At 43.2% G+C, this 16,471-nt stretch overlaps 1 protein-coding gene across 1 annotated transcript in view; it reads right to left on the bottom strand.

The window, feature by feature from the left end:
• The window catches only part of Pole2 (DNA polymerase epsilon 2, accessory subunit), a 30,112-nt gene extending 13,641 nt beyond the window's left edge, over positions 1-16,471 (bottom strand). Inside the window, exons 1-7 of the mRNA XM_055595365.1 lie at positions 16,395-16,471; positions 14,462-14,562; positions 9,884-9,959; positions 9,211-9,288; positions 8,776-8,869; positions 5,196-5,270; positions 574-657 (exon numbers count right to left, since the gene is read on the bottom strand). Coding sequence (XP_055451340.1) covers positions 574-657; positions 5,196-5,270; positions 8,776-8,869; positions 9,211-9,288; positions 9,884-9,959; positions 14,462-14,562; positions 16,395-16,462 — 576 coding nt within the window. The 5' untranslated portion in view covers positions 16,463-16,471. The remainder of the gene's footprint in view (positions 1-573; positions 658-5,195; positions 5,271-8,775; positions 8,870-9,210; positions 9,289-9,883; positions 9,960-14,461; positions 14,563-16,394) is intronic.

Genomic DNA, 16,471 nt, shown 5'->3' with positions numbered 1-16,471 from the left:
TATATATATATATATATATATATATATATATATATATATATATATATATATATAAAATACTATTCCAAATAACTAACATACTACCCCGTGTGACAACAGGATGCATCAGAGAAGCGGCTCTGTAGATACGAGTGATTCCATGTTTGTTTAGTGGCAACCTCAGACTAACAACATACCTGAGACTCACAGACAGTAAGGAACGACCGTTGCAGACCACAGGGTGACAAGGAAGGCTCTGGCTGGTTGCCACTGGGCCTTACCAGATGCCTTCAACTAAGAGAATGACCCCCAGGGCCCCAGGATGTGGTCAGCAGCTTGGTCATTCAGAAACTCGGAGTCAGTTCAAACAGAGGTCACTGCGGTCTACCTAGAGGCTATGCAAATGAACACCTGGACAGTCTTTCCCACTAATGCCGAAGGAAAGCTGACACAGGTGAAGAGGTTAGCCACTGACTATGTTTTCTGTGAAAAATATGCTCCAGTGTTTTCTATGAAAAAGCACTGCTGCAGCCACGCATCGCCACCTCCAGCCCCCCCCCCCCCCCAAAAAAAAGCGTGTCAAACTTAACTTACCTCTTTCAACTGGGTTATCATTCCAAGAACAATCACGTCACCAACTTTGCTTGTACTACCCAATAAAGTTTCTATTGTTTTAAGCTAAAATAAAACAGAATAAAAACTTAAAGACTAGAAAGCATATTCTTTTTTTACAAGTAAGTGTTGAGAACACATTTTCCGACATGCAGCTGCTTTATAGTCCAAAGACTAATCAGCAAGTTTAGTTTTATCCTTCAAAAAGCTGAAGGGTGAAGTGTGTATGTAATGCACAGAAACAGTCAGGTGTGGTGGCGCACGCCTGTGGCTCAGGGTGGCAGAGGCAGGCGGATCTTTGTGAATTCCAGGACAGCCTGGTCTACAAATCAAGTCCAGGACAGCCAAGGCAACAAAAAGAAGCCCTGTCTCGAAAAAAACCAAAATAAAACAAAAAACAGAAATGTAACCAAAGAAGACAAGTGTAGGCAAACAGGCAAATATATAAACATAAAATAAACCTTAGAATTAAAAAAGTTAAAGGGTCATTCAAATAATTAACAAGTTTCTTTAAAATTTATGTCCTAATTATATATACACTATTTTTTTAAAGTTGTTATTTACAGTCTCAACCTGATAATTATACTTTATATCAGAAAGTCAGAGCTGGTGGTGGTATACGCCTTTAATCTCAGTACTCTAAAGGCAGAGAAAGATAGATCTCTGTGAGTTAAAGGCCAGCCTGGTCCATGTAGCAATGTCTCGAAATCAGAAAGAAGAACAGAAACACATTACGGAAGTAACAATAATTAGGGCACCATCTTGTTGTGGTGATGTAGCCTTGGCTGGCCTGGAACCTACCACGTTGACAAGACTAGCCTCAAACTCACAGAGATTCCTCAGTGCTGGGATTAAAGGTGTGAATGAAAGAATATAAATATTCAGCTTCCTATATCTATGGATTCTACCCCTGAGGTTTCAACTAATTTTGTCTCAAAAATATTTGAAAAAAAAAAAAGTTGTATCTATATTGATTGTACACAGACCTTTTAAGTTTTATTTATTTATTTTATGTGTATTGAGCACTCTATCTGCATGTACACATGCACACACAAAGAGGGCATCAGATCCTAGGGAGCCTAGTAGAGGTGGTTGCTGGGAATTGAACTAAGAACCTCTGAAGAGCAGACAATGCTCTTAACTACAAAGCCAGCTCTCCAGCCCTCTTTTCTTTTATTCAAACTTAGGGATCAAACTTAGGTGCTCATGCAGACTGGTGAAGTGTTCTAGTTCTGGTCAAATGTACCACTGAGCTACATCCAACAACTACATGAACTTCATTCATTCATTTATATATTTATGGTCTTTTAAGAGAGGCTTCCTCTGTGTAGCCCTGACTGTCCTGGAACTAGCCTCAAACTCATAAAGATTTGTCTGTCTCTGTCTCCTGAGTGCTGGGAATAAAGCTGTGTGCCACCATCACCACCACCACCTGGCTGAGCTTTCTTATTCTTGCCATTATATTCTAAGCAAAAACTTTTATAGCGTTTCCATTGTATTATATAGTATAAGTGATCGAGGGATGATTAAGTATACAGGAAGATGCACAGGTTACATGCAGCTAATATGTCGTGTGATATAAGGACTGGAACAGCCATGGATCTTGGTGTCCTCCGGCTCGGGTGCTAGAACCGGCTGTTACATATGCTAAAGGGTGACAATTTTGTCTCCAAACGGCTATTAAAGAAGAGTTAAGTTGCTCACAAATTTCTGCAAATATAAACAATACTTGATATTTCTGTACACATTGCTTAGTCTACGACATGGGCACAGCTGTTAGACAACTTTCACAGCCTCCAGACGTGATACTGCTACATCAAAAGCTTTTCTAAAAATTAGCAGGTAAAATTTCTTTCCTCTTTATCACACTGTGTTTTTAACACAAATAATCCATGTATACTTTAGAAACAATTAAAAAAAAACACAGGTAAAGAAGAAATACAGACATGTATAATCTCATCACTCCACATTAATCACAGTTAAGGGTTGATGTTGGGGGCTGGATGATGGCTCAGTGGCTAAGAGCACTTGCTGCTCTTGCAGAGGGGCCAGGTTTGGTACCCAGCATCCACGTGGGAACTCACCGCCATCTGTAACTCCAATTATAGGAGATCCAATACCCTTTTCTGGCCTTCCTGGGTATGAGGCATACACACAGAGCACAGATTCACATGTAGGAAAAATATCCGTACATGGGGCTGGAGAGATGACTCAGCAGTTAAGAGCACTGGCTGCTTTTGCAGAGGATCTGAGTTTGGTTCCCAGCACCCACATAGGTAGCTCACAGCCACCTGTAACTCCAGCCTCATAATGTCTTCTGACCTCCTCAGGCACGAGGCATACTCATGGCACACACACACACAGGCAAAACACTCATAGACATAAAAATTAATTTAAATGTTTTTAAATAAATATTAATTTAAAATTTAAATAAATATTAAATAAAGTTGATGTTTGGAATTCTACTTAAAGAACATCAACGTGAAGCAACAAAGACATGAGAAGGTATGACTGTTTTTAGAATCAAGCCCAAGGCTTTCTATGTGCTAGGCAAGTGCTCCGCTGCCCAGGTGCACTCCAAGCCCTCCAAATATGTATGAAAGACACCATTCTTGTTGTTTATAGAAGAAAGTTTCCACTTAGATTCTATTAATACAGTCTATTTAGGGATCTGCTTGTTCTTAAGTACAGCTTAAATAAGAAACAAGCCAGCCGTGAGAGACACAGAACGAAACAGGAAGGCTGAAAAGAGCAATACATTATTTAGCCATATAAGTCTAAAAAGTATTTTGACAAAGAGGAGAGAAAGTATTGCATGCTGGCATCAGAAACCTAATACACAAGACACAGAGAGACTTTGGTAGGGAAAAGTAAGTCATTTCCAAAACGACACAAATTATATTCTAATACAGCTAAGCACAGAAACAGTCAAATACTATTAGTGTTTCTCTTTGTGTGCCACCACTGAACACTAATTTTTGTTGGGTTTTGTTTGTTTGTTTGTTTGTTTCTGAAACAGAGTCTCATGCAGCTCAGGCTGGCTTTGGACTCACGACAGAGCTAAGGATGAGCTTGAATTCCTTACTTTCCTGCCTCCACCTAAGTGCTGGGGTTTTAGGTCCACACCACCACTCTCTCACGCATCAGTCTGAATATCATCCCATATTCCTAATCTCTAACAGACTACTCAGCATAATGAATTCTGACCTACCATGGCAGAGAACACTGAAGAGTTGGGACCCCCTTCAAACCCACTTAGAACCTCAGGAAAATGGCGAGGCCCAGACAGAAACAAGGGCCATCCCTAAGCAGGGTTCTGAATGCTAGAGAGGAAGGCAGAGCCACAGACAGACTGATGGTGGTCAGGCAGACTGCTGGAACTAAAATGACAGTGCTGTCTGGTAACCGCCTTCTAAACTGTGACAGTGGAGGCTGCACACAGTCCAGCTCTCCTGCACTCAAGCAGCAACAACTCTAGGGCCCACCTGACCCTCACAGTCTCTCTTCATTGTTTCTTCAGTACACTGGGAGGTGGGGAGGTACTGAAACCAACATTCCCTCAAGTGTTCCTTCAGTGGATACGGCACATTTCAGTCCATAGATCTGTGGTCTGTGGTGGTCAAGAGAAGGACAGGCAATAGCCAGTGTTCTGAGTGAGGGCACGAAGGGTAATGAAGCCGCCCCCAAAGGTGTGCAGGGCTCAGTTTGGAAGCCAGAGACCACGTGGACGTTTCCCTGGCACTAGGCCTGCTCCAAAGACAGAGCAGTAATTCTGCTAAAGATCCACAGGGCCCACCACACTAGACAGGGCCTCACCAGCAACAGTCATGTAGCCCTGCCTACAAACAAGCTGAACAGAAATACAAGTTTATTTTCACTTGAAATCCAGTGAATTAACCGTGCATGGCAGTACATGCTTTTAATCCCAGCACTGGGAGGCAAAGGTATGTGTACGTTTTAGGGGCCAGCCTGTCTACACAGCAAGATACAGGCCAGCCAGGGCACAAAGTGAGACTCTATCTCAAGTAAAAATTTTAAAAAAGTAGCCCATAGACTCAAGTCTCCAAGTGGGGTCCCTAGTAAGGGAAACAGGGGTTGTCTCTGGCATGAACTCAGTGGCAGGCTCTCTGATCACCTCTTGGGGGGGGGGGGGAGTACAGCCTTGCCAGTCCACAGAGGAAGACAATGCAGCCAGCCCTGATGAGAGCTCATAGGCCAGGGTCAAATAGAAGGGGAGGAGGACCTCCCCTATCAGTGGACTAGGGGAGGGGCACCGGGGGAGAAAAGGGAGGGGGCCACAGCCAGGCTACAAATTGAATAAATTGTAATAAATGATAATAATAAAAAAACAACAAAAACCTGAATGAATTAAAAGTAGCCAGGCAGGCAGGACAGCTGTTGGGGAAAGCACCTGCCACAGAGTCTTAATGGCCTGAATTCAATCCCCAGGTCCCACAGGCGGAACAAAGAACCAACTCCTGCAAGAGGTCCTCTCACTTACCCCTGTGTCATAAGCACACAAGTACACACTAAAGTAAGTGCACAAAAAGGTAGCAATAATATTACACCTGTATTAATATATACACTCCTTAATTAAGACAAACCTGGAATTTGCTTCCGCTTTCCTCGGGGTGTGAGCCTATCACCGGAGGGGTGAATAATTCATGTCTGTGTGTCCTCTGTAAAAAAGAGAGACCCTTATGAATTACTGAACTAGACTGTAACCTGCCTGTGCTACTTTGTGGGTTCTTTTTTCTTCCACTCTTCTCCACCCTTTCAATACCCTAACACTAGATATGAGAGGTAAAAAAAAGAATAGAGAGGAAAAGAAAGATCCCTGAATAAAGTCAGGGTTTGGAAAGGGAGCGATATTATCTCTAGACTACTTCCTGCTGATGAGGGGTGTCTAGCTCCTTGGGTAAGTTTGATCTTTGTTGTCAGGATAACTTTCTTCCTGTTGTGCATGAATATTTAACCAACCGTGACCAACTGCAAACAACAACCAAACAACAACCCACCCTACCTCTCGGGGCCCTAGCCTTTACATACCCTCTGAAAAGTCCCCAGAATTCCAACTATTACACAGTTGTGGAAACTATCTGTAGCTGGCAAAATCACAGCCCTGCTAGAGCTCCAGGCAAATCACACCACCTGCTGTGAAGCAGCCCCACATCCCCATACCTGGGATTAAAACGAAAACATTTTTATAACATTTGTATGTTTATAAAGAAACCAAAAACTCCAAAATTGTCACTACACTAGACATTTAGGAGAAAGATTCCTTAAAACATTGAAGATAAACAATGGCCCTAAGCTATTACTGTTGCTTATTCTCAACACATTTGAAAACCCATATGAATTTAATAAGCATGCAAATACCTAGCAATTCCCCAACTGCAAACCCAGGGGCTTGCAACAGGTCAGCAACTCTACCACAGAGCTAATCTCCAATTCCTACAGCAACTTTTAAAACAGAAGTATTAAAAAACCTGAGCATGGAAGCTAGTAAGAGAGAAAAGCCACCATACAACACAGCTCTGTGAGGGCTGGCTATACACTAGGCAAAGAGGTCATCTAACAAGACCCAAATAATACAACGTGGTGAGGAAGAAAAAGACAATTCAGGTGAAGAAATTGAGGAGTCCACACGAAGAGGGACAGGAGTAAAGGAGCATATGAGAAGCTCTGTATTATCTAATTCTCTCATCCATCACTGCACCCAAATCCCCAACAAAAAGCAGCTTAAGGGAGGAAGGGTTTTACTCGGCTCACAGGTGAGAAGCACAGTCCACACTGACCATGAGGAAGCACAGGGAATGCCTGGCTTGGCCACTTAGCTCGCCTTCTTGTTTGCTTTGTATTTAGTCTGGTGATGGTGCTGCCCACACCGGAGTGGGAGGGTGATAAACTCCTTCACCCCCATAAGGAGGCCTCACAAACACACCAGTGGTAATTTTGAGCATTTCTTGGTCCAGTCAGGTTCACAGTCAAAATTAACAGTCGACAGCCGGCCTGAAAGCACCCATTCTTATCAAGATCGACTACTACCCCATACAACGTTTAGTGTGAGTGTGCACAGGTGAACTGTTAGAAGATGCACAAGCAACTACTGAGGGAACTGTCCCTCTCCTCTCATCACGCACTCACGCACTCTGGACAGGCTGGTGCCCCGTTTCCCCTTCTGCAGACAGCCCAGGCCTAAAAGATGAAGGCGGAGGTGGACGGGCTCAAGGACGAGCAAGTGCATTAAGTTATGCCAATAGGAAATACATTCAAGACTTTTGCCGGGACTACGGGGAAGAGAGGCCCCTTTCTGACCTCTATGGCTACTAGTGGCCATTTTTGTCACTCCCTAAGGAGAACTTGTTTGAAAGGATAATCTTTGGCAAAAAGGTACACTAGAACCCTAACCTGGCAACATACCAAGGCCAACATGGCTCTAATCTTTTGTTCCTGACCCAGGTGATGACAGGGTCTAATAAAAGGATATTAAAAAAAAAAAAAAAACAGAAGCTGAGATACAGAAAAGACGGAGGCCTTGAGACGTCCGTTGTATGAGCACCTGGATCTAGCCAGGCTTGAAACCACAGCCCTTTAGTCTTCCTGGTAATACAGGCCAAACTAATATAGTCCTTCTTAGGTTTTAGTCAGTTTGAGTTTTTCACAATCTTAAATTAAAAGGACACGCACAGAAAGAGTTAGGGATGTGGCTCAGCTGGCAGAGTCCTTGCTTAGCATGTACCAAGCTCTGGGCTCCATCCCGAGCACCACAGAAAAGTTGGCCACTGTGGTACACACTTGGAATCCCAGCACTCTAGAGGCAGAGCAGGAGGATTAGAAGTTTAAGGTGGCCCTACCTAGTGAGTTTGGGACTGGTCTGAGAAACACAAGACCCTCTCTGGGAAAATTCTGAAGTAGAAAAATGACAAAATCAAGTTTGTTTCCAAGAAAATAAAGACAATAAAACTGTGAATGGACCTCAGTTCACTTCTATCCATGCCTGAGGACACAGAAGAGGGGCTAAGCGACACACTTAAAACAACACTGCAGGCTGAAATACATGAGGAGGGTCTGGGAATGTTTCTGCATGCCTCTCACGTCACTACTAGGGAGACTGAGGCAGGAAGTCTTTAGCCTGAGGTCAACCAAGGCTACACAGTAAACTTGACGCCAACCTTACCTACCCAGCAGAAGCATGTCTCAGACACACCAAGAAGGAGAAAGACAGACTGACAACTGTTCACATCTCTGTAAAAAGCATGAGGCAAATGTTGCAGAGGAAAAAGACAAAGAAGTAAGCTTTGGTAGAGAAAGAGATGAAGCAGAGAGAATGCAAGGCAAGGTCAATTCAAGTTACACAGAAGCTCAGTGGGCTTGAATAAGGAACAAACCGCATCCAACTGGAGATCAAGAAATGCTTCAAATAGCAAGACATTGTATGCACGTGGGTTGGCATAATTAATATTGTGAAAATGGCTATATTACCAAGAGAATCTATAAATTCAATACAATCTCCATCAAAATTCCAATGGCATTCTGTATAGAAACGGAAAAAAAACAAACAAAAATAAAACCTACAATTCTTATGAAAGTACCAAAACCCTGAATAGAGAAAGCAATCCTGAGCAAGAACAACACCCGATTTCAAACTATGTGACAGAGCCACAGTAACAAAGCCTGTAGGGTACTGGGACAAAAACAGACATACACAACAAATGGAACAGAATCCAGGACCCAGAAATACACCCATGTCACTACTGTCACCTAACTTTCAACAGGTGCCAGAAACACTGAGCCTGAATCCTACCCCAACTCTCTACATGTGCTCTTTGGAAAAGTCATGAACCCTCTCTAGCTTTCAGCTTGCTCACTTATAAAATAGGGGTCATGCTAGCATTCATGAGTCTACTCTTGCTAGTGGACTCAATCGCAGAGCCCACTGACAGTCTACAGAATGACTCTTTTTTAGACAGGGCCCTACTATACAGCTCCAATGCTGGTCTCAACCTTGCTGGTCTCAAACCTCTGCAATCGCAAGTACTGGACTTATTAACATGAGCCACCAAACCCAGCCTTGAATGACCAACTTTAACATATAAAATTGCATCCTTTAAATATCCTTGAGATTTCCCAAAGCTCCTTTTCCTCCCCAATTTACTGAAGTTCTCCTTGTTCCCAACTTACCTGGTGTAAAATGGTATATCGTTCACGATAAAGCTCAGCTTTATCTCTTGCTGTTCCAAACAGGGTTGGTGCAGCATGATTAGTCATTGATAGACTAGAAATAAAGAAATGTCATTTAAAATATTTATAGTATATATTATATATGTATGTATACATATATTACACACACACATATGCACATTATATATATATTCCCAGTGGATAAGAGCACCTGCTTCTCTTGCAGGGGTCCTGAGTTCAATTCCCAGCACCCATATAGTAGTTAAATAGTCTGTAAATCCAGTTCCAGGGGATAAAACACCCTCTTCTGAACTCCATGGACACCAGGCACACATGTGGTATATACTCACACATGCAGGCAAAACTCTCATACACATAAAATAAAGAAATCTTTAAACAAATTTTATATCAATAAATAATACACGGTATACTTACGGAAGAAATTTTTTTCTTTCTGAATTGTAAATAAAATGTGGAATATCAAAAGCTCCAATGATATTGAAAATATGCTCTCTGAAAAACAACCCATAAAACACAGGTCTGACTAATTAAAATACAAGTATTATAAACATTAACAATTCACATTATCATCTTTTGTATATAATACTTTCACATTTTCTTCAAGCCATGTACCAATTTTTTGAAGTGTCACAAACAGTTAAGAGGATAAAGCTTTTAGCTTGTGCATTCTCTTTCCAAAAGACACGAAGGTGACGGGTGTGCCATCACCTCCCACCCCCACCGTCCCTGCACTAGGAAGGCGGAAGCAGGAGAATCAAAATCCTGAGCACAACCTAGGCTAGATGGTGAGACCTGCCTCAAACAAACCACTAAACTGATGTTCAATTTAATCCATTTATGGCACACAGACTATTCAATCAGAGTGGTTGGAAACACACCATGTTACGACTATAATCTCAACGGAAAAAATAGTAAAGACAAATCGCTTAATAACGAGATTAACGAGATTCATAACGTAGGCTGTGACTTAAAATTGAGACAAGTAATGACAGCTTCTACGGTAGAACTGTTGATCACTAGTCGCTTTCCCGTGAAAACAAGCACCTAGTCAGCCTCCCACAGGAAAATGCCAGCTTTACGCACGCACATCGTCTCGTCGACTGACTGACTGCACTCCTGGACTGCTGCCTCCACCACACCTCGCTCGATCATGTTTGATGACACTGAAAAGGAAGTTCAAAGTCAGGTTTAAAACAGGCATGAAAAGCCGGGCACACAGCTGTAATGCCTCTAGGAGGCAGAAGCAGGCGGATCTCTCTGAGTGAAAGGAAACCCTGTCTCAAAAAACCAAATAAAACAAAACAAACAAATAAATAGAAAGACAGCCCAGTAGATAAGAGCATTTGTTCTATTCTTTGGAAATAGTTTGTACTATGTAGCCCCAGCTGGCCTAGAACTTTTCACTTAGACCAGGCTAGCTCCATAGTCACAGAGCTCTACCTGCTTCTGCCTCTGCTAGAATTAAAGGCACGACGCACTACCATAACAGGTGAAACCAAACATCTTTACATTCGTTGCTCTTTTCCTGGAAATAATATGCAAAAACCAATTTTGGGATTTTTGCGGTAGGTCGAGTATCTCTTATTCAAAAATCTTTGACAGCAGAAGTGCTTTGGATTTTAAACTTTTTCAGATTTTATAATATCTGTATACTATACAGAAATGAAATTTCTTGGGGATAAGACCTAAGTCCAAATATAAAATTCCCCTTTAAAAGATCTATTTGTTTGTTTGCTTGCTTTGCTTTGTTTTGAAACAGGGTTTCTCTACACAACAGTCCTGCTGTCCTGGACTCACTTTGTAGACCAGGCAGGCTTCAAACTCACAGAGATCTGCCTGCCTCTGTCTCCCACGTGCTAGGATTGAAGTCATGCACCACTACTGCCCAGCCTGGATGGGCCTCTTTTGAAACAGGGCTTCTATATATATTTCAGGCTGGCCTTCTGAGTGATGGAAGTACAAACATTTGCCAAGTGCTTGGCTTTTTGTGCTTTCTGTACAGCTTACACATAGCCTTGAGGAAGCTAATTGTGTACAACACTATGACTCATCACATCAGGTCAAGTGAGGAATTTTTCCATTTGCAGAATTCCTTTACACTCAGAAAGTTTTGAGATTTGGGAGCATTTCTGATTTTGGATTTTCAGCTTTAACTAAACCTGTCTATAGAAAATATTAGGTCAGGAAAACTGTAAAAGCCACATGTCAATACCTTAATTTTCCGTGGTCAATTGCAGACACAATACCTCAATATATAATCAAGGGCCTTTGTTTTCTAAAGACTACTTGGTGGTAGCAATGTAGCTGTAAGTTCTGTGAGCTTCTGGCTTCAGTGAAGTTGGAGAAGTATAACTTCTCCATTCATTCATTATAGACCTGGCAAATGGGTGACACTGTCTTTAGTATTTTACAAACTTTATTCCGTGAGACAGGTGCTTCACAGCACTGATGTCAATATGCCTGCTTTTTCCTTCTGGTTGGTTGGTTTTTGAGACAATCTCACCGTGTAGCCTTGGCTGGCCTCGAACTTACTATATAGACCAGGCTAACCTTAAACTCAGAGAGATCTGCTGCCTTTTCTTCCCCAGTGCTAGGATTAAAAATGTGTGCCACCACCCCTAGCAATATGCCCATTTCTTATTGATGAGAATGCAACTTTGAGTACTAGCCCAAGAACACAGCTAAACAGGTGGTTTGAATAGGTATGGCCCAGAGACTCAATTTGAATGCTTGGCCTATGGAGAGTGGCACTATTAGGAGGTGTGGCCTTGCTGGAGTAGGTGTGACCTTGTTGAAGGAGGTGTGTCACTATGGGGGCAGGCTTTGAGGTCTCCTATGCTCAAGAGCTGTCCACAGTGAAACATAGTCTTGCTGCCTGCAGATCAAGACGTAGAACTCCTTCTCCAGCACCATGTCTGCCTGCATGCTGCCATGCTTCCTGCCATGATGGTAATGAACTAAACCTCTGAAACTGTAAACCAGTCCCAATTAAATGTTTCCAAGAGCTGCCTTGGTCATGGTGTCTCTTCACAGCAATGAAACCCAAACTAACACAGAAGTTGGTACCAGGGACTAGGGAATTGCCTGGGATGGACCTGACCATGCTTTTGCTTGGAGGAATGTAATTTGGGGACTTTGGATTAGAAAAGAAGTAGAATGTTTTGAGTGCTGCTTAATGGGCCTGGCTCAAGAGGTTTCAGAGAAGAATTTCAGTATGTCTAGAGATTGTTCTTGTGATATTACAATGAAGAAGGTGGCTGTTTTTTGCCCTCATCCAAAGTTTGCTTGAGAGAGACTAAGGTGAAAAGATTTAGATTAATTGCATTGACAAAGGAAATCTCAAAACAGCCTAGCATAGACTCTGTCCTGTGGTTCACTCTTCTAAAGAGCATTTCGATGAACCGTAGCAAATGAGAAAGAAAAAACATAAAATGTATGGTTCCAGGAAGTAAAGGGGATCCAGGAAGTAAAATAGAGCTCTGACTTCAGGGTCAGCCTGGTCTACACAGCAAGTTCCAGGACAGCCAAGTAATCTGTAGTAGTGAAGGAAAGCATCAAATACAGCTGGTGAAGATGTAACTGAGTGAGGGGCCATGTTCCAGGCCCAGCAAGCAGCAGAACTTGGCAGCTTCGGCCACATGGTTCTGGCTTTAGAGTCAAGGACAGAAGAAGGGGTTATAGAATCTCCCTCCACAGCTAAGCAGGGCCCCTGAAGCCAGGTGTGTGGCCGGGGGAGGGGGGTCCCTGCGTGGAGGCCCAGAGAGACCATCGTGTGCAGCCGAAGCCTGCGTGGATTGCCTCGGAGACCTCAAGAGGTTGGAGATGCTAGAGCTGTGGGACACCTTCTGGGGAAAGCTACTAAAAGGAGTGGCCCAAGAGAAAGGAGTCTATAAAGCTGAAAGGAGTTGGAGATCTGAAGAGCACTTTGACATCAGACATGGAGATGCAGAGTTTAGAGTTCGTTCAGTCTTGCTTTGGTCCAGTATTTTCTCACTGTGCTCCCTTCCCTTTTTGGAATGGTAATGTATATGCTGTATGTTGGAAGCATGTGACCGGATTTTCAATTTTGATTTGGGGGGGGGGGCATTCCTTTAATCCAAGCACTCGGGAGGCAGAGGCAGGTGGATCTCTGTGAGTTCAAGGCCAGCCTGGTCTACAGAGTGAGTTCCAGAACATCCAGAGCTAAACCAGAGAAACCCTGTCTTGAAAAACCAGAGAGAGAGATAGACCGAGATTGCATGAATCTAAGAAGAGATTTTGAACTTTGGACTTTTAAACATTGTTGAGACTATGGTAAACTATGGGGACTTTTGAAGTTGGACAGAACATATTTTACACTATGTTATGGCTACAAGCCTATGGTGGCGAGGGAGTGGAATGTAGTGTTAATAGATATGGCCCCATAGGACTCGTGTGTTTGAATGCTTTGACCATGGCACTATTAGGAGGTGTGGCCTTGGAGTAGGTGTGGCCGTGTTGCAGGAAGTGTTTTACTATGTGGGCAGGCTTTGAGGTCTCCTATGCTCTTGCTCCACAAAGTGAGGAACAGTCTCTTTCTGCTGCCTTCCGAGCAAGATGTAGAACTCTCGGCCCCTGCAGCACCATGTCTGCCTGTATGCTGCCATGCTTCCCATCATGATGATAATGGACTGAACCTCTGAGACAGTAAACCTGCCCCAGTTAAACGTTTTCCTTTATAAGAAAACATTGCCTTGGTCATGGTGTCTCTTCACAGCAATGAAACCCTACCTAAGACAGACAGCAGCACAAATTCAGGCCAGACTGGAAAGTGTATACACTTACTCACTCTGTCTTCACGAAAAATAGCATACATTTGAAATTAATATATAATGATTAACATCAATCATGATTTTCTACATTTTTACTGGAAAGGAATTTCTAAAGGAAGAGTGTGTTTACAATCCCGCCTTCAGCAGTGAAGAGAACTAATTCTCTCCTGCGTCATGAACCGCATCACCTCCTCCATCACTGAAGATGTTCTCCATAACATGAAAGTGAGCTAAGCCTCCTATCCTGTGGGCGGTACAAACACTGAAGCATTTCTCCTTGTTGGGCTGCTGCAGGTGGTACAGGGGAAGTATTTAACAGACAGACAGGGAAGTTTAGGCCTTCTTACTTCTCTCCCCCCCCCCCGACATTTAGAGTATCTAGCTTAATAAGAGACAGACACGGGTGTAAAGAGTAAGAGAAGTGACCAGGCCAACAGCAGAGTTCAGCAAGTAAAAGCACTTGCCATGATGACATGCGTTTGATCCGCAGGCCCACAAGGTAGGAGAAAACCCACTCCAAAGCTGTCCTCTGACCTCCACATACATACTGTGGCATAAGTGCACATATACGCGTCATTGCCGTCATCATCATCCATACAATTCTTTAAAGAACAAGATCAAATTCAAGAAGTTAAATACAGAAAAGAGGCTGTGGTGAGCCCACCTCCCCAGGAGATGAGGAACTACAAAGGAACCATTAAGAAACAGAATATCCTGAGGTCATGCCTGAACTAATCCTTTGGGAAAAGATACTACCACGTGAGTATCTCGGAGCTCTGGGGTATCTTAATAATGGAGCCTCAGTTTCCATTTAAAATTACCTCAGAGGTCGAAAAGCTGTAACAATCTAAGCATCATCAGAAAACGTTACTTACACGACTGTTTTTCAGCTGCATCAATGATCTTTTCTAGGGTCTCGTCAAGCTCCAGTTCAGTGACAGACTGAAGAGCTTCCGTGAGGTACTTAGTGGCTTCACTAGTGAGAGAAAGGAAAGATAAGACCCAAAGTGTCCATTCACTCCTCCCTTCAAGCGGTTCTCATTTTGCCTACAGTTTCTGAACAAAACCACCCTTCCAGCCTTGGCTAACAAAACTGTTTTGTTTGGTGGTGGTGGTGGTAGCAGTGGCAGGAAACTGTTACTTAAATCTTAGAAAATACAAGCTTTATAAAAAGTCAGCATAACAGAAAACTCAGTTCTCCTCCCTGTAAAGCCTGAAGTATCAAGGCTTGAAATAGTTAATTCAAAAATAAGCAAACAATTAAAACAACAAATCCCCACAGATAACATTAAGATACCTTAAAAAAACAAACAAACAAACAAACTAAACGAGCTGGCTATCCTGGACAACCTGACCCCATCATGACTGGAGTGTATGAGGTATGAGACCCAAAGCTGAAACCCCAACTTAAGTCTTACTCTGTTTGTTTGTTTGTAACAGGGTTTCTCTGTGTAATCCTGGCTGTCCTGAAGCTCACTGTATAGGCCACGCTAGCCTCGAACTCAGAGATTCACCTGCCTCTGCCTCCTGAATGCTAGGATTAAAGGCGTGCACCACTACCAACCAGACAGACTTCAGTCTTGTTTGGATTTTTGGCCCACAGAAAATGTAGGCTAAAATATGAGTGCAGTTTTAGTCTTTAAACCATAGGGTAATCTATTAAGGGCAATAGATAACAGTCTTCCCACAGTAAAGCCCACGGTGTCTTATTCCACACACGATGTTTCGAAGCTAAAAGATTTGAGTGTGTGTCTCACTGAGTCAACTAATGAGCTTCCAACAGCTTAATAATGGTACATTTTTTTATTATTAATTACACTTTATTCTCTTTGTATCTCCCCATAAGCCTCTCCCTCCTCCCCTCCCGGTCCCACCCTCCCTCCCCTTTCTTCATGCATGCCCCTCCTCAAGTCCACTGATAGGGGAGGTCCTCTTCTCCTTCCTTCTGATCTTAGTCTATCAGATCACATCAGGAATGGCTGCATTGTCATCTACTGTGGTCTGGTAAGGCTGCTCCCCCCACAGGGGGAGGTGATCAAAGAGCAGGCCAATCAGATTATGTCAGAGGCAGTCCCTCTTCCCATTACTATGGAACCCCCTGGTATCTCCCTCCTTTCCTTCTGGACCCAACATTCTTCCTGAACTGTCATGGGCTACATCTGTGCAGGGGTTCTAGGTTATCTCCATGAATAGTCCTTGGTTGGAATAATGGTACATTTTAAGTGAAAGGAAAGAAAAGCCAATTGCTCGGTTTAAAATTCAAGGATTAACCAAACTAAATTCATCACTTTCTCCCCAGGGAAAACCCAGACTGAAAACCCAGACTGACCAACCCTAGGACACTACTAGGCAAAACGTAAACTTAAAAGTTTCATAAAGCTCATTTAGGAAAACAAAACAATAAACTACATATAGAAACTCTGACTATATATTCAAACTCTGACTCAAAAGAACTCAGCAGGTACCCTGCATTATAAAATATAAAGGCATTTAAAATATAAAGCAAGCTCTTGGAGATGTTCATCCCACAGGACTAAAAAGGCACAGTATAGGCAGGAAAACTTCCTTTTGAGCAAGCTCTAAACTAAAAATGTTTTAAATCTATCCAATTTTTAATTCTCCTGAAAAGGAATGCGAAACCCAAACGGCGCGGCCCCGCCCAGCCCGGAAGCAAGGCTTGCGCCCGGTGCGAGGGGCGCGGAACCCTGGAGAGGCTCTGCAGCCTCAGAGACGCCAGGCCGACCTCGCCTCCTCCAGGAGAGCGTTCCAGGGGTCTCCGCTGGCCCGGGGCACTGCGGCGGGACTCACCCTCTGAGCAGCAAGCCGCGCAGCTTGAAAGCTGAGACCGCGCGACTCCGCAGCCGCTCCGGCGCCATGTTCGCGAT

Source organism: Psammomys obesus, unplaced genomic scaffold, assembly GCF_907164565.1.
Source record: "Psammomys obesus unplaced genomic scaffold, mPsaObe1.curated_primary_1811, whole genome shotgun sequence".
In the NCBI taxonomy this organism is placed as follows: domain Eukaryota; kingdom Metazoa; phylum Chordata; class Mammalia; order Rodentia; family Muridae; genus Psammomys; species Psammomys obesus.
The sequence above is the reverse complement of the archived record's forward strand: the minus strand, read 5'-3'. Positions and strand labels throughout refer to the sequence as shown.